At 38.6% G+C, this 24,530-nt stretch overlaps 1 protein-coding gene across 4 annotated transcripts in view; it reads left to right on the top strand.

Annotated features, from left to right (window-relative positions):
- The window catches only part of Kdm1a (lysine demethylase 1A), a 62,456-nt gene that overhangs the window by 34,063 nt on the left and 3,863 nt on the right, over positions 1–24,530 (top strand). For 2 of the 4 annotated variants that reach the window (XM_048816100.1, XM_048816099.1), the window contains 12 exons: positions 204–296; positions 1,730–1,836; positions 4,307–4,388; positions 6,267–6,361; positions 12,768–12,779; positions 15,139–15,281; positions 15,642–15,732; positions 17,126–17,260; positions 17,970–18,043; positions 18,797–18,908; positions 22,527–22,659; positions 24,091–24,278. In XM_048816100.1, the coding sequence (XP_048672057.1) occupies positions 204–296; positions 1,730–1,836; positions 4,307–4,388; positions 6,267–6,361; positions 12,768–12,779; positions 15,139–15,281; positions 15,642–15,732; positions 17,126–17,260; positions 17,970–18,043; positions 18,797–18,908; positions 22,527–22,659; positions 24,091–24,278 (1,265 nt within the window). The remainder of the gene's footprint in view (positions 1–203; positions 297–1,729; positions 1,837–4,306; positions 4,389–6,266; positions 6,362–12,767; positions 12,780–15,138; positions 15,282–15,641; positions 15,733–17,125; positions 17,261–17,969; positions 18,044–18,796; positions 18,909–22,526; positions 22,660–24,090; positions 24,279–24,530) is intronic. The other 2 variants (XM_015485541.2, XM_015485542.2) reach the window with 1 other exon arrangement.

The raw sequence follows: 24,530 nt of genomic DNA, 5'->3' as shown, positions 1-24,530 counted from the left end.
TATATGATGTACATTTTGGACTCCTCATAGACTAAAAGCTCTGAAGAATCACTTTTCCACTTAAGGAGTCACATGACTTGAAATTTATGGGAAAAGTGTTTTCAGTGATTTCATGATGGAGAAATAGAGCTCTGTGTTAGAAGAGGTTTCTGTTTAAACTGCTTCAAACATAAACATGTTTTTAAATTTATTTATTTATGTAGGTGATACTGTGCTTGTTCACCGAGTTCACAGTTATTTAGAGCGTCATGGTCTTATCAACTTTGGCATCTATAAGAGGATAAAACCACTACCAAGTAAGGACTTACCCAGCCAATGTATTTTAGTTATAAATAATTTTTAGCTATAAATCTAGGACCACCTTTTATATCTATGATGTTGTTAGTATTTAATTTTGATTTGTAAATCTATATTTGTCAAAATAGTCTGAAGTTTTTTTATAAATAAAATTTTCAAAATATTTAAATATACATTTCCTTAAGTTCTAGTTTGATAGGTACTTAGAAAAAATAGGATTTCTAAGTTTAAAAAAATAGAATTAATAAAACAAGTGTTATAAAAAAATGAAAGAAGTTAGTTATGCAAGCAGGAGGCTTGAGATTCTTTTCCTTTCCTCTCATTTGCTTTTAAAACAAATATACAGTTTGTCCCTTTCACAGTGTTTGGATAATGTCTGCCAGGAATTCAGGAGACAGGGATATTTTGAGAATTAATGCTTTTATAAAGATGGGGAGGGGATTTTGGGGATTGAACCCAGGGATGGGCAGAGTGTTTTACCACTGAGCCACATCCCAGCCCTTTTTAATTTCAATTTTTTTAAATTAATTTTTAGTTGTAGTTGGACACAGTTTCTTTTTATTTGTTTACTTATTTATTTTTAATGTGGTGCTGAGGATCGAACCCATGGCCTCATGCATGTTGGGTGAGCACTCCACCACGGAGCCACAGCCTCAGCCCTTAATTTCAATCTTGAAACAGGGCTTTGCTAAGTTTGCTGAGGGCCTCAAAATTACTGAGGCTGGCCTTCAACTTGCAATCCTCCTGCTTCAGCCTCCCAGGTTGTTGGGATTACCATTGTGTGCCACTGCTCCCAACTGTTGCATTTATTTATTTAATTGTTTTTTTGGTACCAGGGATTGAATCCAGGGGCATAACCATTGAGCCACATCCCCAGCCCATTTGGAGTCAGGGTCTCACTGAGTAGTTGCTTAGGGCCTTGCTAAATTGCTGAGGCTGGCTTTGAACTCATGATCCTCCTTTCTCAGCTTCCTGAGACGCTGGGATTACAGGTGTGCACCACCGTGCCTGGCCTGATTTTCCATGCTTTAATCATTCTTCCAAAAGGAATATTAACTTAAGGCAAAAAAATAGAGCTGAATGTAAATAGCTCACACCCAAAATTGTCTTCATACAATTATGAGGTAATGAAACCAGTCATTCATAGCATATCCAGGATAGAGTCTGAAACATGGGATTAAAGTAATGAGAAAGTAAATCTCAAGAGAAGGAATTTGATTTATTAATGTTCAACATTGAATTAGTGTTTTATAAACTTCAGATATTTGTCAACTTTATTTTCAGATAGTTTCCATATTTTGAAAATAATTGATGTACTTTTAAGACATTGTGATATGTTAAGAATCCAGAGATTTTCATGAGGAAAAAAAACTATGTACCCAAACGAATTACAACAAAACATTTTAATTTTTGTTGTTCTTTTTGCTTTTAGCGAAAAAGACAGGAAAGGTAATTATTATAGGCTCTGGAGTCTCAGGCTTGGCAGCAGCTCGACAACTACAAAGTTTTGGAATGGATGTCACACTTTTGGAAGCCAGGGTAAGAATTTTATTTTGGTTGTAGAAGTCTGGTCTATTGGAAATATGTTACAAATCAAGGAATAGTGCACCTTGAACTTAGCCAAGTTGATTTAATTGTATTTGTACAATATTTTGGGTACTCCTACTTATAGTGGATAAAACTTCTTTTTTATTGAAGTGCTAGGGATCAAATCCAGGGCCTTCATGTGTTTGGTAAGTACTCTATCACTGAGCTACACTCCCAACCTTTAGATAAAGAATTGGTGATAATAGCCAGGCATGGTGATGGACGTCTATAATCCCAGCAGCTTGGGAGGCCAAGGCAGGCAGACCGTGAGTTCAAAGCCAGCCTCAACAACATAGCAAGGCGCTAAGCAATTTAGTGAAACCCTGTCTCAAAATAAAACATAAAAAGGGCTGGGGTTGTAGCTCAGTGGTTAAGTGTCCCTCAGTTCAATCCCCAGTACGGGGGTGGGGGAGAATAGAATTTCTGACAATAAAGCTTTGAAAAGTTCTAGTGAAGAAAGTTTGTAGGGGATGGATATTTTCAGATCCTTATTTATTGCAGTTAACTCAAATTTGGGGCATTCATGGTCTTTACCTTTTGTAGGAGGCAGTTATTTTCAGTGGTGAATTGTATTCCCTGTTTGATAGTCAAAGAAAAGGAGTTGTTTCTTAGGTGGGAGCCATCTTTTAAGGCATGATAAAGCCAAGATATCCTCTTTATTTTTTTTTAACTTATATTTTTAGTTGTATTTAGAACACAACACCTTTATTTTATTTATTATGTGGTGCTGAGGATTGAACCCAGTGCCCCACTTGGGTTAGGCAAGTGCTCTACCGCTGAGCCATAACCCCCAAGATATCCTCTTAATTATTAGCCCTGGAGAAGTAGAAGCTAAAGGAGGAAAGGGTTGATGGCACACAGCGGGTAAAGAGCATCACATTAGGATGCTACTATGGAAATTATTTTCATGAATAATTTTTGAAATTTGATTATTTTCCAATGACTTAAAGGCTCCCTGAGCCCCCATCGTTTTAAAAAACATACTTCTCAGGTAACCTAAATAATGGAGTGGGGAAATTAAAATTAAATATTTCAATATAGTCTTTTATTAAAAGTAATACTTTATTTATTAATTCAGATAACATTTGTTTTAGTAAGTAATAATAGGATTGTTGTAAATCCTCACCCATGTGGAGTTTATAGTTAGTTTATAGTTAGGCTTGTCTTTGGGGTTTTTTTGTTTGCTTATCTGGAGTTTATAGAATATGCTCCTCGTATTATATACAATTAATAAATTATCACTCCAGCTTGGAAAAGTTTTCCCATAATTGAGATTCCCTAGTCAGCAGAGGTACCTAAGCCTATTTAGTGATGAATGTTATTGTCAGCAGCTTATGTTCAGTAGACTTTGCCCCTGGGCTACGCTGGAGAACCATTTGTCAGAGAAATATTAATCAAATTGTTCACAGCTGGGGCTGGAGTTAATAGCTCAGTGGTAGAGCTCTTGCCTAGCATATGTGAGGCACTGGGTTTCATCCTCAGCACAAGATAAAAATAAAGTAGGGGCCGGGGTCGTGGCTCAGTGGTAGAGCAATTGCCTAGTATGTGTGAGGCTCTGGGTTCAAGTCTTAGCCCTACATATAGATAAAATAAAGGTCCATACAACTAAAATAAATATGTATATATTTATAAATAAATAAAGGTTTATTTATTTATAAATATATATATATAAACTTAGAAATTTCTTTAAATAATATTTATTTTTTAAGTGTAGGTGGACACAACATAATGCCTTTATTTTTATGTGTTGCTGAGGATCGAACCCGGGTCAAGCCCGTGCTAGGCGAGTGCTCTACCACTTGGCCACAATCCCAGCCCCTGTAACTTAAAAATTTTTTAAAATTATTCATAGCTAAGCTGGACATGGTGATGCAATGCCTTATATAGTCCCAGCTACTTGGAAGGCTAAGGTGGAAGGATCACTTGAACCCATGAATTCAAGACCAGCGATATAGCAAGACCCATCTGAGGAGGGAAAAAAGTTTCACAGCTGACTGTAGGGATTGGGGGCGGGGCAAGAATGAAATCACAGTGGTAGAAAGTTGGTATTTAAAAGTGTTGGAGTCTGTGAACATACATTTTTCTCTGGATGGCCCCTGAACATCCTTGCATATCTGTACGTGAAGAGGTATTATAGACAGCTGGTTAGAAAGATAACAGAATCAGTCACTATATATGTCTTCTGGCAGTCAAATTGTTTTGTATCACGTCATTTAATCCTATACTTCTTGCATGTTATGTTACCTTTACTTTAACTTTGAATTAAACTTCATTTGTTCTTTGTGCCTGCTTTATTGATTGTACTCCATGTAAACTTTAAATCACTCTTTCTTTTTAAATTATGGAAATCAATCCCTGTGTGCCAGGTTATTGTGGTTAAAACAGAACTGATGATTTTGGCCATTTAATTTCTAAAAAACAGGATCGTGTGGGTGGACGAGTTGCTACATTTCGCAAAGGAAACTATGTAGCTGATCTTGGAGCAATGGTGGTAACAGGTCTTGGTAAGTAATTTGTGGTTTTATGCTATAATATGCAGTCTGAAACTAATAAGATTGTTAGGCTTACATCTTAAAGCCATAGGTGCAATTTTAAAATATTTTGGTTTAGGGTACTATTTGTCGATTTTTTTTTTTTTTTTTTTAACCAGTAACAAAATGTTACTGACTGGGTGAGTTATAAATAAAAATTAATTTTGGCCCACAGTTCCGGTCCAAGGCCAAGGTATCATATCTGGTGATAGCCTTCTTGCTAACTGAGTCCTGAGGTGGTGCAGATCATTATCACATAGCAAGAGACTTGGAATGCCAGTGTTGTGTCTGTGTCTCTGCTAGTATCCTTATGAAGCCACCAATGAATTAATCATGAGACTTCACCCTAATGACCTTCTCCAATCCTGAATACTTCTAAAAGGCCCCACCTCTAAACACTATAATGGGTTAAGGTTCTACTCCCGTATTATCTCACAGTGGGATTTAAATGCCAGCATGAATTTTGAGGGAACAAACCATATTCAAAACCTAGCAGGTCTGTTTTTCTTTTGTTAGTGAGAGGTGAATTACCAAGGTCTTTCTGAAGGGATATATCAATATGTACAAACAAAATTTAAATGAATCAAATCTTTTGACCTAGGATATCTTTTTCTAGTTCTAGGAAATTATCTGAAACAAAATAAACAAAATAAAAAAGAAAAGAGTCATGGACAATTTTGTGTTTGGGGTTTTTAGTACTAGGGAATTTTTGTTTTTGTTTTTGTTCCTAGGGATTAAACCCAGGGGCACTTAACCTTTTAGCTAAGCCCTCCCCGCATATATATATATATATTAGTTGTCAATGGACTTTTATTTATTTATATGTTGTGCTGAGAATCGAACCCAGTGCCTCACACATGCCAGGCCAGTACTCTACCACTGAGCCACAACCCCAGCCCCAGTCCCCACCCCTTTTTAATTGTTATTTTTTAAATACAGTCTCACTAAGTTGCTGAGGATAGCTTTGAACTTGTGATCTGCTTGCCTTACCCTCTCGAATTGCTGGGATTATAGGCATGTACCACCACACCTGGCTGAAGCATTTTTAATATGGCTTTTTTTTTCTTTGTTTTTAAATTGTAGTTGGACACAATGCCTTTATTTTATTTATTTATTTTATGTGGTATTGAGGATCGAACCCAGCGCCTCGCACATGATAGGCAGGCACTCTACTGCCCATGGCATTATTTTAATAGCAGAACATTAGTAACCACAGATTAGAAGATTAAATTATTATAAAATGTGCTGGGTTTGGTAGTGCATGCCTACAATCACAACTACTTAGAAAGCAGAGGCAGGAGGATTGCAAGTTTGAGGCTAGACTCGGGCCACTTAGCAAGACCCTATCTCAAAATAAAACATAGAAAGGCATGGGATTGTAGCTCAGTGATAGAGCACCCTTGGGTTCAATCTCCAAGACCATGCCAAAAAATAAAAAATAAATAATAAGTATATACACACACATAATTCTCACCATACACACACACACACACACACACACACACACACACACACACACACCCCGGTAAGAATTACATAGCCACTAAAAATTATGTAGGTCCGTAGTAACATAAAATATTCATGGTATATTGCTAAGTTAAAAAAAAGATCACAAAAACAATATATTACCCTTTATGTGGGAGATAATTTTATGTACCTAAAATCTAGAAGGGTGGGATGATGGATAATTTTTTGCTTATTTTACATATTTTTAATTTGACTGTTTTTTAGAATATATAATTTTTACATACTGTAAGTTTTGAGCGTTTTTGAACAAAAATATTTTCACTTTGAGGTTTTCCCCCTCTTCTCATGGCTATGCTGAATTTAATTGTTTGAGTTTTTTTCTAGGAGGAAATCCCATGGCTGTGGTGAGCAAACAAGTAAATATGGAACTGGCCAAGATCAAGCAAAAGTGCCCACTTTATGAAGCCAATGGACAAGCTGTAAGTTGAAGACAAACAGAACTTTTCAGAATTTCTTTGATTTAGTTGAAAACTTGGGTAATGTGTGAACATACATACAAATGATGTAAACTGAGAAATAATGACATTTTTGGTTGTTTTCTAACTGCTATATATAGGAAGGGGTTATTATAAATGTACAAATTGACATGTCTGTTTAGACATTTATTAACTCTGAATGAAGAAGGCTAGTAGCTAGCTAGCTAATCTTTTTTTATTTGGCTGTGCCCACTTATTCCAAGAGACCTATGGAATTGAAATCTGATTCTTCATTTCTTTTATTGTGCTTTCCATTGTGTGCTTTGGCTTCGTGTGCTTTTTATGACTTCAGTTTTGTGTTTATAGGCTCAAGCTTTTGATGGGCTAATAGCCAAATGGTGGTACTTATTCAAATATATTTCAAGTATTTGTCGACCAGAAGCATAGGAGCTTCATATTTTTAATAAGACAGTTGTATGAAACTGATAATTGGTTGGGTGAATGAGAACGAACAATTTGACTACTATAAGGTAGGCTTAGGCTGAGTCAGTTCTGAATTTTTAGGGTTGAATAAAATTCCAAAGTTTGCATTAACAGAAGTGTTATCAAATCCCCTGTCAGGGTGAGAGTCCATACCTCATGGGATGTAAGCAGCCTTTTTTTCAGTGCTGGAGATCAAATTCATGCTAGGCAAGTACTCTGCCACTGAGCTATACTCCCATGATATAAGCATTTTACTATCTTTATATTCTGAACAAGGGAAGATTTGCTGTGTGTATGTTGGCTTCCCTGTTGTTACTAAAACTGGGATGATCCCAACTCTTGAATTTTGGGTCTCTAGGGACATCCTCACTTATTCCTATCCACATTTAGGCTTTATGGTGTTCATATCAGAAAAGGACATACTTTCAGGGAATATACCATCCTGGTCCAGATTTCTTCCAGGGTTTAAGGCACCTGGCAGAATAAAGTAAGGATGCAGTAGAGGTTAATTAAAAATTTCAATAAATTTCTGTTATTCTACAGAGATCTGAAAAAGGCATAGATACAGATTAGTTCCTGCCATAGTACTTGTGCACAAATAACACAAATAATCCTTTCCCCCCCCAATTTTTGATTATGGCAAATTTTAAATATGCACAAAAATAGAGGGAATACCATAACGAATCCTGTTTTCCAGTCTTGTTTTATATATCCTCTTCTTGCTCTGTGTGTGTGTGTGTGTGTGTGTGTGTGTGTGTTGTAATGTTTTGGAAGCAAATCACACACATATCACCATAAATTTATCAGAAGCTTAGTCAAGGCAGTTTTGCCTAGGGTTCAATAGAACAAATTGCCACAGAAGAGTCAATGAAGCAAGGGCGTGTGCAGAGGTGGGGAGGGGTCAGGAGAGAGATTTGGAAGGAAGGAGGAGAGTGATTGGAGAAGACTCCAACCTGTGGTTATAGAAGAGAAAGGCATTGGAAGCAGAGGAAGGTATAAGGAAGCAGAGAACTAAGTCTGTCAAGGAGAGTGAGGAGAGTATAGGAGACAGACACCTACAGTTCAGGGTGGGGAGGAGAGTGCTTGTGAGGCCAGTCTGCAGGTTGGAACATCAGAGGTCTTTGAGCAGGGGAAGAGGCAGGATCAGAGGCATTTGTATGTAGGTAGTCAGGCATGTGCAGATCCGAGGCAGGGAAGTAGGCTCTGAAGCACTGTCTGTAATCCTTAATAAACAAGAGTCCACAGGAAAGACTGTCCCTTATGGTTGAGAACACCCTCTCTTTGACTTTCCTGAATGTAGAGCAGTTCATTTAATCTAACAGTAAAGAGAGAAATTTTTCTAGTAAGATGTTTAGAGAAACGCTTTCTTGGTATTAGATGAATTTTAACACCTTTATTTATTTATTTATTTATTTATTTATTTATTTATTTATTCCTTCTTTTTTTGTGTCGTATTGGGGTTTGAATCCAGGGCCTTCTGCTTGCTAGGCAAGCATTCTACCACTATGCTACACCCCACCCACTTCAGACTTTTTTGTTTTTCATAATAAGATTTTCAGACATTTATTTCTAACTTGTCTAGTGGTACAGTCCTCCCCTTGAGTGTGGGCTGCCAGTTTGAACTTTTGGTTTCCAGTATGGGATGAGATAAATAGCTTGTACTATAATGTAGATAAAGTATGTCATTAACTACACTCTTGTTCAGATGATGACTTTCCTTTTTGGTAGCAAAACTTTCTTGATAAAGAAAAGTGGTACACTGACTTGTGTTCTGGCTTGAGCTCTGGATCTCACCAGGATCAGCTCTTTGAGCAACACTGAGTGAATAGTTGTCAACCTCCAGGCAGTTTTCAGCATTTTGTATGCAGAGATGTTTTCCAGGTGAAATTGGTAGTTGTCATCTCTGATCTGTGTAGGAATTTTTCTTGAGTTGGTATGCTTGTATTTGATGCAGTAGCCAAGTGGTAAGGAAGACTCTTTAAGTATTCTCAAATTTTGGGAAGAATTCTTTGCAGCTTTGAGTTTCTCTTGCTTTTAACCAAACATAAGAAGGCATGTTACTGTATCTTTTTCTTTTCTGTCTCCAGTAGTCTGGTACAGAGTAATAATGGACAGCTGTTGATTGATAGACTAGTTTTTGGCTTACAGGACAAGTACAAAGAGAACCCTATTTATTTATGCTTATAATAATAAATATATTTCAGAGCTTTCGAAATCTAAAGGGGTAAGTAGGTCAGTAATGTCATTTTTCCTTTTCTGCAGGAGAAATAAACTAAAACTACCATTGTTTTCTTAAGGTCACTGTAGTGAATATGTAGAAGAGCCAGAGCCCATTGCCGTGATATTTTGGCTCACATCCCATAGTTGTTCTGCCTGCTCTTTCAGGGAAGATGGTGCAGAATGAGTGTGTGCCATTTTGTCTGTATGGTTGTGTGTGCTAAGTCTCCTCCTCAGAGAGCTTTCTTTAATATTTTTGATAGACGCCCACCTAGAGTAGAAATTTACTCAAGCCATTGAATTTCCTTTAGTAAACTGTTAGATAAAATGGGTTTCTGTTTCTCCATTCTTAGTGTGCAACTGGTCAAAACAGAATTTAATGGTTCTGTTATTAGTAAGTACAAAATAATTCTGTACGAGGTCAGCAGTTAGTTACTCAGTTATTATAAGTACTACTTTATTATTTTTTTTAGAGAGAGAGAGAGAGAATTTTAATATTTATTTTTAGTTTTCGGCAGACACAACATCTTTGTTTGTATGTGGTGCTGAGGATCGAACCTGGGCTGCATGCATGCCAGGCAAGCGCGCTACCGCTTGAGCCACATCCCCAGCCCCATAAGTACTACTTTATAATATTATCTTAAAGACATTTTCATACCCATCCTTTTTGCTACCATAAGGTTATATTGTTACTGTTCTAATCTCAATCACAGGATCCTAGAGTTTACCTCTCTGTGCTGTCTGGTCCTACATAGACAGGTACAATATTGAGCTTCAGTTTTGTTTTTGACAAGGGAATTTTATTTTGTGGCTCCGAATGACTAGAACAGGGGGTGTTCTGTGAAGGGATATAACATAGAGTGTAAAATACTACAGGGTTAGTAAGGCTACCTGCTCAATAGAAGGGGTCTCCCAAACCCTAAGCCTGGGAGGAAAAAAAAAAAAAAGAAGCCAACAGAGCAGCTGTCACAGATTGTTAGTTGATGGAATTAGAGGCTGACCTGCGCTGTAATCAGCTTTAACTGGACAGGGAGAAGTTCAGAAGTGGGTGATTTCTATCAGGAACATCTTGGGCCCTGCCAGTGAGGGGACTGAAAGCATATATGCGGAGGCGGGGATGAAAGGGCTCTGAGTGTTTCCTGCCTCTCCTGTGTACCAGCTAGTAACTTGGAGGCCTTAGATTTCTATTTTTCAAAAGGACTGGGGAGGGTCCCTCAGCCCCTGCAGTGCTGTAGCATTCTGCATGGCAAGGTTACTGCAGTGCTCTGCTCTAGGAAGCTTAGGAAGACAGGGAGCTTTTGTTGTTTCCAAGGGAGATCCAAAGAGAACTGAGAAGCGGATCTTGAGTAACTTCTTGGGACTGGCTCCACTCTCACCACAGGTGGTGGTCTGCCCAGTACTGCTTGTCACCATCATTTGTATTCACATATAGATTTTTTTAATTTATTTTTTTGACACAGGCCTGTTAGCCTTTTTGGTTTTCATCTTTCTTTGAAGAAACATCTTAAGTATCTTAATAGCAGTATTTCTTTCCTGAATCCTTTAAAATCATGACTGCCAATCCCTGATTTCTATAATAAAAATCTCCTGTCTTCCTTTAATGGTCCCACAGTTCCAAAATAGTTTCCCCCCCTCAAATAAAGTTATGATCCTGGCTTTGCTTTTCCAAACTATATTTATTTATTCCTTTAAGAAGAATTTATTGAGTGCCTCTACTGTGTGCTAAAAACTGCAAGAATGAACTACTGTAGATGTTCATGTGCCTCTCCAAACTCTAATCCCTGCTTTAAGTAAGTCAGTTATTTATATCCCCTTTAAGATTCATGAGTTAAAGAGGTCAAGGTGGAGAGTAACAGTCTCGATTTACAGAATCACATTGAATTTTGTTTGGATAAATTTTGTCCTTATTTTCCCATTAAGGGAATAAGCCCTACCTATGGCTGTTTGGGATAATCTGAAGTAGAGACTCTTCAGGCGTAAATTTCTTCTTCCAGGTCTTAACCAGAGGAACTAATCTTAATCTTCTGTCTTACCATAATTCTAGAAGTGCTAAATGGTATGAGGGTGGGGGACGCGGAGAGTGACTGAAATTTGGCCATTTCTGATTTTTTTCAAAAATGTGATTCCCCGCCCCCCCCCAAAGGGAGTAGTTCTTTCTAAAGACTTTCTCTGGCTAAATTGCAGAACTTTCTGTTATGGGACCATTGCTGTACATTATGCTCTGCTGCTAGAAAGCTTTTGAAGACTGGAAGCAATATAGATAAAAATGTTTTTGAAGAATTAAAGATCTTCTATTGATGGTGTGTGATCAGAGACAGAACGAAAGGGAGCTGTCCTTATTTTGAGATACTTTCTGCAGTGTTAGGGGCCTAGTCAAGAAAGATGTTTGGTTTTCCCTAAGTATTTTCTATGTGAGCTGGGCACTCAGGCTGTCCTTCTCCGATCATGTTCAGGGATGCTTCATATAATCTTTAGGACCAAAACAGAATTGAACCCTTTAGAACAGTGATACTCATCAAATTCTTTTCAAATTTGAAAGGCATCATTTTACCTGGAATTTTCATAGAGAAATAAATGGCTTTGAAAAATCCTAATGAATATCTGTTTAAAATAATAATAATTGTTGTTCCTTCTTTGATAGAAGGTGCTGAATTATTGATCCTTTCCCCAAAAATGCTTCTTAGTTTGTTAAAAGTTCTTATTATGCCATAATGTAGAAATCCACCTGCCTTCTAACTTGGTGCTTAACCCTTCCTAATCATGTGTTGAGTTCCTTTCTCAGAAGGGATACCGTTTAAGGACCTGGAATAAAATGGTTAAATAAAATTAAAATTACTGTGACTTTTATTTAGAGATTGGCAATATTTCAACTCCAGTATGATATACTTTTTTCATAATTATTGGCAGAACTAATAGAATCTCAGAGTTGTCACCGAGAGGGAAAATGACCTGAAAGAGAGATAGTTTAGGATGCTTAGATAGTTATTTGCTAAGATTTCTTTTTGTTATCTGGATATATTAAAGAGAACATTTGTAACTAGCTTGTTTTTAGAAATGGATTCAAGATTTAAATGTATTTTGAAAACACATTTTGGGTTTATCCTGGTCAGTATTGTTTGCCCAGGGCATAAGTATTTTATTTACCATTTTCCAAATATTCCTTGAATTTCAAATGGAAATATTAAAGTTAATGGGAGAACAGCCAGGTGTCAACATGTGCAACCCTCTAGCAGTTGCTTGACAAGGCCAATGAGGCCTGGTTGCTGACTGTATTTTACAAATCTTGTGAAGCTAAACCTTGGTTTGAGTGGTGTCCCAGAGATGCAGTCCTGTCATCTGGTGTCAGTCGAATGTGGCAGTAATTTTTTGGTTTGATTTTTGTTTGATTTTGTTGTTACTGTTCTATGTTTTTCCTTTCTTTTTGTTAAGTTTTGCTTTGTTCCTCATTGCTTTCTGACACCTCTCCCCACTCCCTGCCTTTTTAAAATTGCCTTTCTTTTGGCCATTTCTGTGCCTTCACTCCCATTTTGGTCTCTGTATAGTCTGTCCTTATTTCTCTGGTGGTTGCAGCTTCTGAGCTAACAGAATGCTTCTGTCATGCTATGTGTTTAAAGCCTTGATTTTACTGCTGTCGTACAAAACTAAACTTGACGTGGCTGTTGGGCTGTTATTTACAGTTTATTTCTCTCTCTGCTGCACTGGTTAAAAGGACACTGTCAAGGTATTTTTTCATAATTTTTCAAATCATTTTCCTCACCGTTTACAATAACCCATTAAAAGCTTGACACTTAAATCTTTTCCTTTCGAAGATCCTCTCCATCACACATTCACACTGGTTTGTTGTTGTAGAGTTGCGCCTATATGTTGGGCTGGTGCCATTTGAGTTTTTGTCATTGAAAGCGCATGTAAAACGTCAGTTTTTTTTTGTGGGGAGTGTGGGTAGACTAAAGGGGAAAGTGTAATGAATCAAGCGAGCTGCTCAGAAAACAGAGGGAAGAAACAAAAGGTCAATTTGGTCCCTCTAACCTTGACAGTGTCCCTTTAAATATTTCTCTACCTCACATCCTGGACCCCAGTTACTGAGCCTGAGTGCTGCCTACTTTCTCAGTATGAAACCTCCTATGTGACTGTCACCCTAGCTGCAAAGATTAAAGCTTGTCTGAAACAAGCCATCCATTTGGCACTGGAAGAGCTTTAATCTGTCTCATTTGCATTCTTGTGTACTGGCACATTCTGCCCTGTAGTAGTGGCATATGTGATCTAGTCCCCCTTCCTGCTGTAGCATCCTCTTGTTAGGCATTTTAGAAGCCACATATGGAACTGCCACCTTTTTGTGCTCCAGAAAAACCAGTCTTGCTCGTAGTATCTATGATCAATTAAGATCACATAACTATAGATTTCATGTTAAAATATGGTTGTTTCCTTTTTGAAAGGAGAACTATCTTTGCAGAACATCATTGCAGTAGTTGCATTAGAAATAGCAAGTTTCTGAGTAGAATTTCATTGTTTGAGTTGCTCTTTATATGACCACGATGACAATGAAGAAAAGTGATGATGAGAAAGTGGATGAAATTCCTAACAAGAAGGTCTTTTTCGCTAAGAGCCCTCTTTTTTGGCCATGGGTGGATAGGTTGGATGTCTTTGAATCCACCAAGTCCTGGGACTGCCCTGGTATATAAATGGTACCACGTATCCAGGGCCTGATTCTCAGCCTCATTTCTCAAAACAAACCAAAAGATTCTTAGGAATTTAGATTTTCTTTAGGCTAAGGGTGATTCTCTAATTCATTAGGATACCTTGATTCCACGAGTAGTCTTACAGAACTGGAAGCTTCGAGTATGACTTCGATTAAATCAGTTGTAGTGGTGTTCATATAGATCCAAAGAGAGCTTTCTTTTTTTTTTTTTCCCCCCCTGCAGATTGCATTAAACACCAGATTCTTTTTGCTCATCTCAGAGAGTTACTTGTATGGTCAATAAAGGGGCAGAGGCTCATCTGTTTGGTTGCAAGGGCGAAAACAAGGAGTTTCAAACAGGTAGACTCTCACTGTGGTGATCTTGTCAGCAGTTAGCTACCTCTGGAGTGATCTTTTGATCACTCCTTAGTTTTAGTGTTTACTAGAATATGCTTTAGTGTTTTGTTTTCTTCTACTGATTTTACGTAGACTGTAAAGTGAATGTCCATGTTTTGAATTCCATTTTCCAGTCAATGCCCAGCTTATAGCAAGAGATGCTTTCCTTAGACATGCTTTTTTCTTCTCTTGCTGCCATGAATTCAGCAGCAGGATGCAAAGAGTTTGCTTTGGGGCAGAATTAAGCAGTAGCAGAGGGATGCATGTCAACCGATGACATCAGTAGGCAAGGGCACTGCCTGGCCTTTGACGTGGTCTTGCTGCTTGATGACCTGTTTTGTGATTTGTTTCCTTCCTCTACAATAGTGAGGGGCCAAGCCTTCTGGTATCTCAGTCTCTTCTAGTCTCTCTAGAAACTTGGGGCATTTAGCTCTGAAATTATTGGTACCATAAAACATTATTACTCTGCAAAAGGTGCTAGTGTGTTCTTATTAGTAGCCATAAATTTCACTTTTTTTCTTCCCTACTCCCTCCTGAAATTCTGTCATCTTAGGGGAACCAGATAACGTGGGCTGCTTATCTTTCCATCCTGCCCCTATTCTGGAAGGTTCTCAGGTGTGTTAGCATAGTTTTTGTTCTCTAGGACTTATCTGGTGTGTCGTTTGCATGTCAGCCCAGCTCAACTCAGTGCATGTCAGCTCAGTGCACCTCGTGCTCCATGAAGCTTCAGTTAGCACCGTGTAAATCTCATGGCTGTTGATGGAGGTGGATGGAGTCCCAGATCCAAGGGCAGAGTGGGAAAAGAGGGAAGTAATCAGGGCCAAAACATTTCACATCTCATTTAAACGAACTTAACCACTTCATAGAAAAGAAAATTCAAATCATTGTCCTCAAAGGTTTTTCCCTTTGAGACACATATTTTGACCTTTTTAAACCTCAGAGCATTTGTGTCTTTGTGAGTGGTGTTAGTCTTAATAAGGACCAACTCTGCTATACTTCGGATTTTCAGGTTCCTAAAGAGAAAGATGAAATGGTAGAGCAAGAATTTAACCGGTTGCTAGAAGCTACATCTTACCTTAGTCATCAACTAGACTTCAATGTTCTCAATAATAAGCCTGTGTCCCTTGGCCAGGCACTGGAAGTTGTCATTCAGTAAGTATTTTGATAACAGCTTATTGTATAGTGAATTCCTTTTACAGATTTGTTATTTATATTGTAAGTTTTCAGTAAGTCTAATTTGAACTAGTTTTCATATGAAATTGTTAAATCCCAAAGGAAAAAAGCATTTAAAATAATTTCATGGTCCTTAAAGCCCCTTTCAGTTCTCAAATTGATAGCTTTTATGACATTATTACTGTATTTAACATATAATAATTTGCCACCGGCCAACTTTCTTCTTCCTGAGTGTTACAAGTCCCAGTGGGCCTTGATGTCCCTGGACGTGCTAGACATGGCTAGTCTTGTGCTGCAGAGCTGGCTATGTGGCCGGGGCATACGTGTTTTCTCTCCTAGGTTACAAGAAAAGCATGTCAAAGATGAGCAGATTGAGCATTGGAAGAAGATAGTGAAAACTCAGGAAGAACTGAAAGAACTTCTTAATAAGGTGAGAGTCTGTATTTATTTTCATTGTAGATAAGCTTCAATGCAGGGGAGCGGCGGTGGCGGGAGCCTTTCATTTAGAAACTTTAAAGGCATTTCTGGGTTTTTCCATGAAGAGAAGGTCTGCAGAGCTGGAGCTCGTTATTATTAACAAAATAATGACTAGTGAAAGACACAGTTGTATTTGTCAGTCTTTCAGTATGACACCATTGTGAAGTCATTGCTAGGAGAAATAGGTCCTTCCTCTATGTCTTTTTAACTCTTCCAAAGCTGGCCCAGTACTCCTGCTGAATTCTAAGATCAGAGAGAGATCAGCTGTACTGGGGCCAAAGTACCCACCGATGAAGACCAACAAATCAGCAGCCAGTTCATCACCATAATTACTGAGGAGCCGAACAGCCCCCTCCCTCCCCATTCTCCAGCCAAGGGCCCTGCTCTACCACCACCACCTCCACTTCAGCTCCAGGTTCTGGACTATTTGAGTTCAACCATTTATTTCTCCTCGTCTGGCCAACTGCAAAATAATACCAGTTTTAGGGCGAAAGCCCCTGTAGTGAGGGTCGGGGGCTTTTCAGTGCAAACTCTGGGTGTGCCTTGTGACTAGGGTCTCCTCGCTTTCTCACTCTATCTCATTTCTTCATTTCTGTCAAAGAGGTCTCCAGCTCATCTGCAAGGGTAGGAGAAGGATGGAATGAGAAGAATGACTGGGGGAGAGCTGCCAGCTGCAGGAGAGCTGCAGGAGACCTGCAGGGCCCACTCTCGGATTCTGTCACCCATGTCCTCACAGTTAATGTCAGTTTTAAAAACTGACATTAAGAATGGTTCCAGGGCCAGGCTGTAGCTCAGTGGCAGAACACTTGCCTAGCATGCATGAGGCACTGGGTTCGATCCTCATCCCCACATTTAAATAAATAAAGCCCATTGACAACTAAAAAAATATATAAACAAACAAACAAACAATAAAGGCATTTTGTCCATCTAGAACTCCATAAAAATATTTTAAAATATTAAAAAAAAAAAAAAGAATGGTTCCATAAGGTTCTTTGTGTGATGATTTAGCACTTTTACGTATCTAAGAAAATAACTGGCTTCCCCAGATAAGTTTAATTAGTGGTAGATTGTTTTTCCAGGAAATTAAATTCATTTCAGTACATTTTGTTCATTTGTATACTCCTTCCCTCTCTTTTGTTTGAGAAGAACCTGTTGTAGTTACTGACAGCACCACACCTCTGTGAAGGATTGTCGTTTTGTTCTCAAATTGTGTGATGTGGAGTAGGTATTGAAGAATTCTAAGGACCTTAACATAAAAGCTTAGTAGAGGAGCCAAACAAGGGTACTGTAATTAGAAGTGAATTACATTTCTTTCTGAAATGGGAAATTTGTACTTTTCCCCTTAGATGGTAAATTTGAAAGAGAAAATTAAAGAACTCCATCAGCAATATAAAGAAGCATCTGAAGTGAAGCCACCCAGAGACATTACTGCCGAGTTCTTGGTGAAGAGCAAGCATAGAGATCTGACTGCCCTGTGCAAGGTGCAGTAGCGAGTGTGCCTGACTGGTTTCTCTTGGAATTCTAAGAAATAGCACAGATCTGGGGACTCTGGAAAAAAAGATAGTCACTAGCCAATCACAGGTGTTGTAGTACCCAAGAAGAGGGTTGTTACACTACCAACCATGGAGACTTATGGGATTAGTTCAGTTTAGGATCTGCTTTTTCTGAGGAATTTTTACCCTCACAGTTTAGAATAATAGTAATGAATATGAAATAAAGTCACATGGAGTCACACTGTCTGGTAAAATCCCTAATGTGGTATCTCCCAGTCTTATGTCCTTAGACTCCTTAATCACCTCATTCATAAGGGGTGTTCATAGTAACTCATGTTGGGGGGGATTGTAGCAAAGTGGGAATCAAGTTATGTATCCAAAGTGCTTATTCTGGTGCTAGGGACAATGTAAATGCTCAGGAAATGTAGTAGCTATTATTTTTCATCCTTACTTTGTAGCATACTACTAGTATATTTCTTCCTTTTTTTCCTTCCTCCCCTTTTCTCTTTCTGCATACTCTCCCTCTGCCCAATTTTGTCCCAGGCTCACAGTTTCTAAGATCAAAAATTCCTGAGCTATGACAGAATATGTGGCCAGAATATACATGCCCCTTGTGGGAAAAATAAGCTGGGGTGATAAATAAATATTGACCTTTCAGGATAAATCATATTCACTTAACTTTAAAAATTTTTATCAGGAATATGATGAGTTAGCTGAGACACAAGGAAAACTAGAAGAAAAACTTCAAGAGTTGGAAGCCAATCCCCCAAGGTGAGGAAAATAAACCTGAACATTCAGAGGGATAGCTTCGCCTATTCATTCTATGCACGAATTAGAAGGAAAACGTGCGCTTTTATATTCAGCAAGTGTATTTTAAACTGTTTAATGAATGAAAAATATCTATGAACAAATTTCAGGTGTTTGAATCCCCTCCCTTTATAATTTAATGTGTAATAATATTAGATATCTAAACAGATTATCTGTGAGAAGATAACCTTGCTCCATAAAATCCAGTGTTTGTGTGAAGGTGGAGTGTCTTCTTTGAGTGTGTAGAAGTGCCCTTGCTTTCACTTTCCATAATTCTGAGGCCTAGGAGGGTGTCATACTTTATTTCCCTGAGAGTTGGGACAGTAACTGCATGCTGATAAGATGCTCCATGTGCAAAGTTCCTCTGTTCTCTAGTCAGGGATGCTTCTCATCCTTGGCAACAAAGTCCTAAGACAAAATTTTTCATAGTAAACGTTGATACTGCAAGAAGACCGAGTATGAAGTCTTTTTCCAGATAAATGAGGCCCCACTGTACTTTGCTTTCTGAGAAGAACTCGTCACTATTCATGACATTAGGGGTAAAGCAGTTAATAAAGACAGATAAGATTCTACTTTCTGACTATAATTTCATCATAAAAGTCACAAGCCCCATCCCTAGCTTAGGTTCCAGTACATTTACTGAGACTCCGTTATCTGCCCCTTGAGAACCATAATGACGTCTCTATTAACTCTTGTTCCCTTGTCCTTACTTTCCAGTGATGTGTACCTCTCGTCAAGAGACAGACAGATACTTGATTGGCATTTTGCAAATCTTGAATTTGCTAATGCCACACCTCTCTCTACACTTTCCCTTAAACATTGGGATCAGGTAAAATTCTTTTATCGTTTATTTTGTCAAGTACACATGTCAGAGTAACCTTAAGATAAACAGTTAATTTTTGTGTGTTTTTAAACAGCTTTAGTAAGAGGTATCATTTATGTGCAGTGAAATTCACCCATGTTAAGTGAACAGTTTGATGATTTGCCAGATAGTCATGAGCTACCACTATGATCAAGATAAAGAACATTTCCATCATTCTGGAAAATTCTCTCATGCCCCTTCGCAGCTAATACCCCATCTTGGCTCCTGGCCCTAGATGCCCAGTAGTTTGCTTTTTGTCACTATAGTTTTGCTTATTCTACAGTAAACAGATTGAACAGCATAGATCGGTCCTTTTTTGTGTGACTTATTTGACTTAGTATGAAGTTTTGAGGTTAGGCACGTCAGTAGTTAATTCCTTTTTATTACTTAGTAGTATTCCATCACGAGGATATGCCATGGAGTGCCAGCTTGTCATTGGTGCACTGATGGACACTGGGGATGTTTCCATCTTCTGGGCTATGAAGTCCTAGTTATAATCTTTTCTTTAAAGCTTCATGGTTTTTCTTTTCTTTTTTCTTTTTTTTTTTATGTTTATTTTTTAGCTGTAGTTAGACACAATATCTTTATTTTATTTTTATGCAGTGCTGAGGATCAAACCCAGGGCCTCACAAGTGCTAGGCGAGCGCTCTACCACTGAGCCCCAACCCCAGCCCATGGTTTTTCTTTTTCCATGGTTGTGCTGGGGGTGGAACCCAGGGCTTCATGCATAATAAACACATGCTTTACCACTGAGCCACATCTCCAGTCCCTTGGCTTTGTACCTTTTATACCCTAAAAAAATCTTTTGTCTTGGGCTGGGGTTGTAGCTCAGGGGCAGAGCGCTTACCTAGCATGTGTGAGGCACTGGGTTCAATTCTCAGCACCATGTATCAATAAAGAAAATCAAGGTCCATTGAAAACTTGAAAAAATTAAAAATAAATAAATCTTTTGTCTTACCTGAGCTCACAAAGGTTTTCTATATTATCCTTTCAGAGTTTTGAGGGTTCAGCTCTTGGGTTTAGGTCTAAATTCTTTTATTTGTTTTTAATCCATTTTAGTTCATTTTTACATCTAATGAGAGGTAAAGGTAGAATTTATAATTTCCCATGGGGGTATCTAATTATTTCAACATCATTTTGTATTTATTGTATCTTTGCCTTCTGTTGAAAATCACTCAGCCATGTAAGTGTGAGTCTATAGTTTACTCTTTTCTATTCATTTATCATTTGATCCATATGCCAGTATCACAAAATCTTGATAATTATTGCTTTAAAGTAAGTTTTAAAATCTTTAAGTACTGATTTGTTTTGCAACTTTGTTCTCTTTTGAAATTGTTTTGGCTATATTAGTTCTTCTGTGTTTCCATAAAAAATTTAGAATTAGCTTGTCATTTTCTGCAAAAAATACCTTCTAGAATTTTTTTTGGAGGACATCAGATTTCTAGATCAGCTTAAGGGGAATTGCTGTCTTAAGAATTCTCTGGGCCAAAGATATGGCTCCATGGTAGAATCCTTACCTTGCATGCATGAGGCCCTGAGTTCAGTTCTCAATATGGGTGTGGGCTCCTTCTAATCCTTGAGTAGTATAGATTGTCTCTCCACAATTTAGTATAGTTTATCTCTCCACTATTTAGATTTTCTTCATCTCGGCAATGTCTTAAAGTTCCCAGTGTACAGGTCTTACCCACTTTATGCTAAATTTAAGGGTGACTTGTACAGGGTTTCTAGAATATTAAAAGGAGTAATCTTTAAATCTGAGACCTTGGCCAGTTTCAAGACTCTATAGTAAAGTAAAATTTTACTTACGTATTTTTGTTTTCTTCATGTTTTCCTAGTAAAATCATTTGAATTTTTTTTAATATTTATTTTTTTAGTTGTTGTTGGACACAATACCTTTATTCCATTCATTTATTTTTTTATGTGCTGTAAGGATCGAACTAAGGGCCCTGTGCATGCTAGGCAAGTGCTCTACCGCTGAGCCACAATCCCAGCCCCTGGCTTCTTAATCTAACAATTAATCTTTAAATTGTCACTGTTATTCTTTAATATTTGAATTAGCTAGGACTGGACTTGTTTATGGTAAAATCTTAGAGAATTAACTTGTTTTTTTATAGTTTTTCACATGTGTTAGTCAGCTTTCAGTTGCTGTGATATGACTACTTGAGAAAACCAAGTTATAGGAGAAAAGATTTAGGCTTATGTTTTCAATCTGTGGTCATCTGGCTCCATTGCCCTGGGCTTTGGTGAGGCGGAGCTGGCTGCTTGAGGTAGAGTCAGAGCAGCAGAGGGACAGAAGAGACCAGACCCTTCAGAAGCACATCCCAGAGACCCACGCCTTTTAACTAACTGGGCCCCACCTACCAGTAGAGCCACCAGCTGGGGACCAAGCCTTCAACACATGGAGCTTTGGGGGACATTCCAGATCCAAATTCTAAATTAGGCCCTCGTGCTCACTGATTATCCTCTGAGGTTTCAGTACACATATATTTATAACAGTCATGATAGTCTAGATTTTGCAAGCAGTTTTTTAGCTGACCTGGTGGGGAACAGATGAGTCAGTGCAAAGTAGTGAAATTTTTGCTGCCAGCCCAATATTTTTATCTAATTCCAAAGATTAGGGTATGTTTAATTGACTAGCCTTCAAATATTTCTCTATATAGAATTTTCTTTTTCAGCAAATTCAAAGAAATAAGATAACTTTGGAGATTCTTAATTTCCAGGCCAAAACTTGGCTTTTTTTTTTTTTTTTTTTTTTTTTTAACGATATGGATTATCTTGGGCCTTTGTATAATCCTGGATTGCCCTAATCTAGTTTGACTGACTAGTTTTTGGAAATCTTCCTCAATTTTAAAAATCTAAGTTTAAGAAATAAAGACTGATTTTGCTCTTAGGGTAAAGGAAAATTTAATTATGATGGTGAATCTGATGTCCTACAAATCTGTAATGCACTCAGAAATCAAATAAACTGCTTTGCTAATTATCTGAGTTTCCATGCCCATCCCCCCCGTGGTCAGTCAGGACCTTGATATAGGATTTTTTTTTTTTTTTTTTTTTTAAGAATTTTGACCTTTATTTGTTTTTATGTGGTGCTGAGGATCGAACCCAGTGCCTCACCTGTGCTGGGAAAGCACTCTACCACCGAGCTACAGCCCCAACCCTGATGTAGGAATTTGACGATATAGGGGAAAAGCAACTGCCTTACTCCCACTCCCCAAAGATTTGGGGCACATTGGTGTTTGTTTCTTCTTAATTTTCTTGGGGTGGCTGTAGTTGAATACTGAGTGATTATTCTTTGATTTCTGCATTAAAATACTGGCTGTTCCCACAAGCTTGTATTTTTTCAGTATTATCATTTAGAACTTGATGCAAATGACATAGATTTTATTAAGAAATGGCGGTGGGGCTGAGGTTGTGGCTTTGGGGACTGAACAGTAGAGTGCTCACCAACACACCTGAGGCACTGTGTTCAAACCTCAGCACCACATAAAAATGAAATAAAGATATTGTATCCACCTACAACTGAAAAAATAAATATTAAAAAAAAAAAAAGAAATGTGGAACTAAATTCCCTCCTCTCCTCATTAGGATGATGACTTTGAGTTTACTGGCAGCCACCTGACAGTGAGGAATGGTTACTCCTGTGTTCCTGTGGCATTGGCAGAAGGCTTGGACATTAAACTGAACACAGCAGTGCGCCAGGTTCGCTATACAGCTTCAGGTAGGTGATGGTTGTGCGGGTAAGATAGAGCTCTTCCCCAGAAACAGGGGACTGCTCTTTTGTTGAATATGACCTTCAGCAAGAACAGTAGGTATATTTTCTAGTACAGTGTTTGATAAATGATGGCTCCCAGGTGAAAGCTGTGCATTTACAGATGATTGAGTCTTTGGAGACGTTGGAGGTTTGAATCACCATATTTTGTATGAACCAGAAAATTGAGACAAGTTTTCACATGAAGTAGGAGAGTATTACAGTAGCAGCCAGTGAGTTTGGGTTTAATTTTGCTAAGTATATTAATAACAAAATTTGGACACCTGCACTCCAGAGGGGCCCACTCCTCACACTTCTCTGATTCATGGTCTTTGGGTTCATTCTGGCTCTGGTCCTGAGAGTTTATGGGGTAAGTGCAATGTCCTTGTTATTGTCAGTTTCAGAGTACTTTTGGGTGGGATGCAGAAAACTTGTTCAGCCACGTTGGCCTGCTGTTCTGAACTCCTTAGAACAATAGATCACCTCCCTCTTTAAAGACCCACATGAGTGCCTAGGCATGAGAAGTGGAGATTGGGGCCACCAATCTTAACTTTCCTGGCCCCTTTCCTAGAGTTGCTGAGATCCCCACAGTACATGTTTGCTTTTACAGTCACAGAGTTTTCTGTTGAATTTTCCCATCAAAGGCAGCTTCTAGCTGATGGAGGTCTACAGCCTTGAAATAGCCTTTGGAGGCAGATGGAGAGCATTGAGAGTAACTAGTGTTTTTTTCCCTAGTTCTGCAGCCAGAGATGGTCATGTGCTGAGCACTCACACTGTATTTTGGGACACATTTTATATGACAGCGGAATGATATGTGTATTTTTAATATATAAATTAGCATTTAGTAATAAGCATAAATGAGGTAAAATAATAACATGACTTCAGAACCCTTTCTGAGGTCAACTTTGAGCTCATTCATAGTCTGAGCATTACAGTGTGTTCTCAGGAAGAGAGAGCAACAGTTTGAGGCTGTGTCCCCTCAGTCTGCGTCACACTCTTCTGCTGCTGTTCCTCTCTGGGGCCTTAGTGAGCAGCTAGCCACAGTGGAAAGGCACTGCGTCCTTTTGAGCGGGCATTTTGCTCTTAATTTTACTAAATTACTTCCCTTTGGTAAGTGTTAAGTCGAGTAGGTGACCAGTGTGTGAGGTGAGCCAGAGTGGGGTGGGGATCGATGACTTGATGTGGGCAGTGAGGGTTTAAGTCTTGGCAGCTTTTACTTGTGCAGCCTTAGACTCACCTCTTACCTATTTTCTTTGGTGAGGAATGGAGATGACAGTACCTACCTCGTGGGCAGGTACTCAGGCTTAGAAGAATGGCATGTGGATCCTGATGTGCATTAAGTGTTCAGTGCCCCTATTACTATCCTCCTCATCATCAATAGGCTCTTCTTCCCTTCTCTAGGCTGCGAAGTGATAGCTGTGAATACCCGCTCCACAAGCCAGACCTTTATTTATAAGTGTGACGCCGTTCTCTGCACCCTCCCCCTGGGCGTGCTGAAGCAGCAGCCACCGGCTGTTCAGTTTGTGCCGCCTCTTCCTGAGTGGAAGACATCTGCAGTCCAAAGGATGGGATTTGGCAACCTTAACAAGGTGACGTGCTCTAGGTGCCCTCTCTGTGCCTGGTGTGCCCTTGGCAGTGCTGTCCACTGTCTCTCACGGGCTGAGGCCTGTCTTCTCATTCCTTCAGCACCCAGGTATATAATAACATAAAGTCCAAACTCATTTAATCTTACAGGGTCATTCTGCAAACCGCGCCTACACAAAGTCAGTCATAAGTGGCATCCTAAGTAGTAGATGGATGGTGGGTTTCTGGGCTTATACATGAGCACAAAAGTACATGAG

This window comes from Marmota marmota, unplaced genomic scaffold, assembly GCF_001458135.2.
Source record: "Marmota marmota marmota unplaced genomic scaffold, marMar, whole genome shotgun sequence".
NCBI classification, from domain to species: Eukaryota; Metazoa; Chordata; class Mammalia; order Rodentia; family Sciuridae; genus Marmota; species Marmota marmota.
The sequence above is the reverse complement of the archived record's forward strand: the minus strand, read 5'-3'. Positions and strand labels throughout refer to the sequence as shown.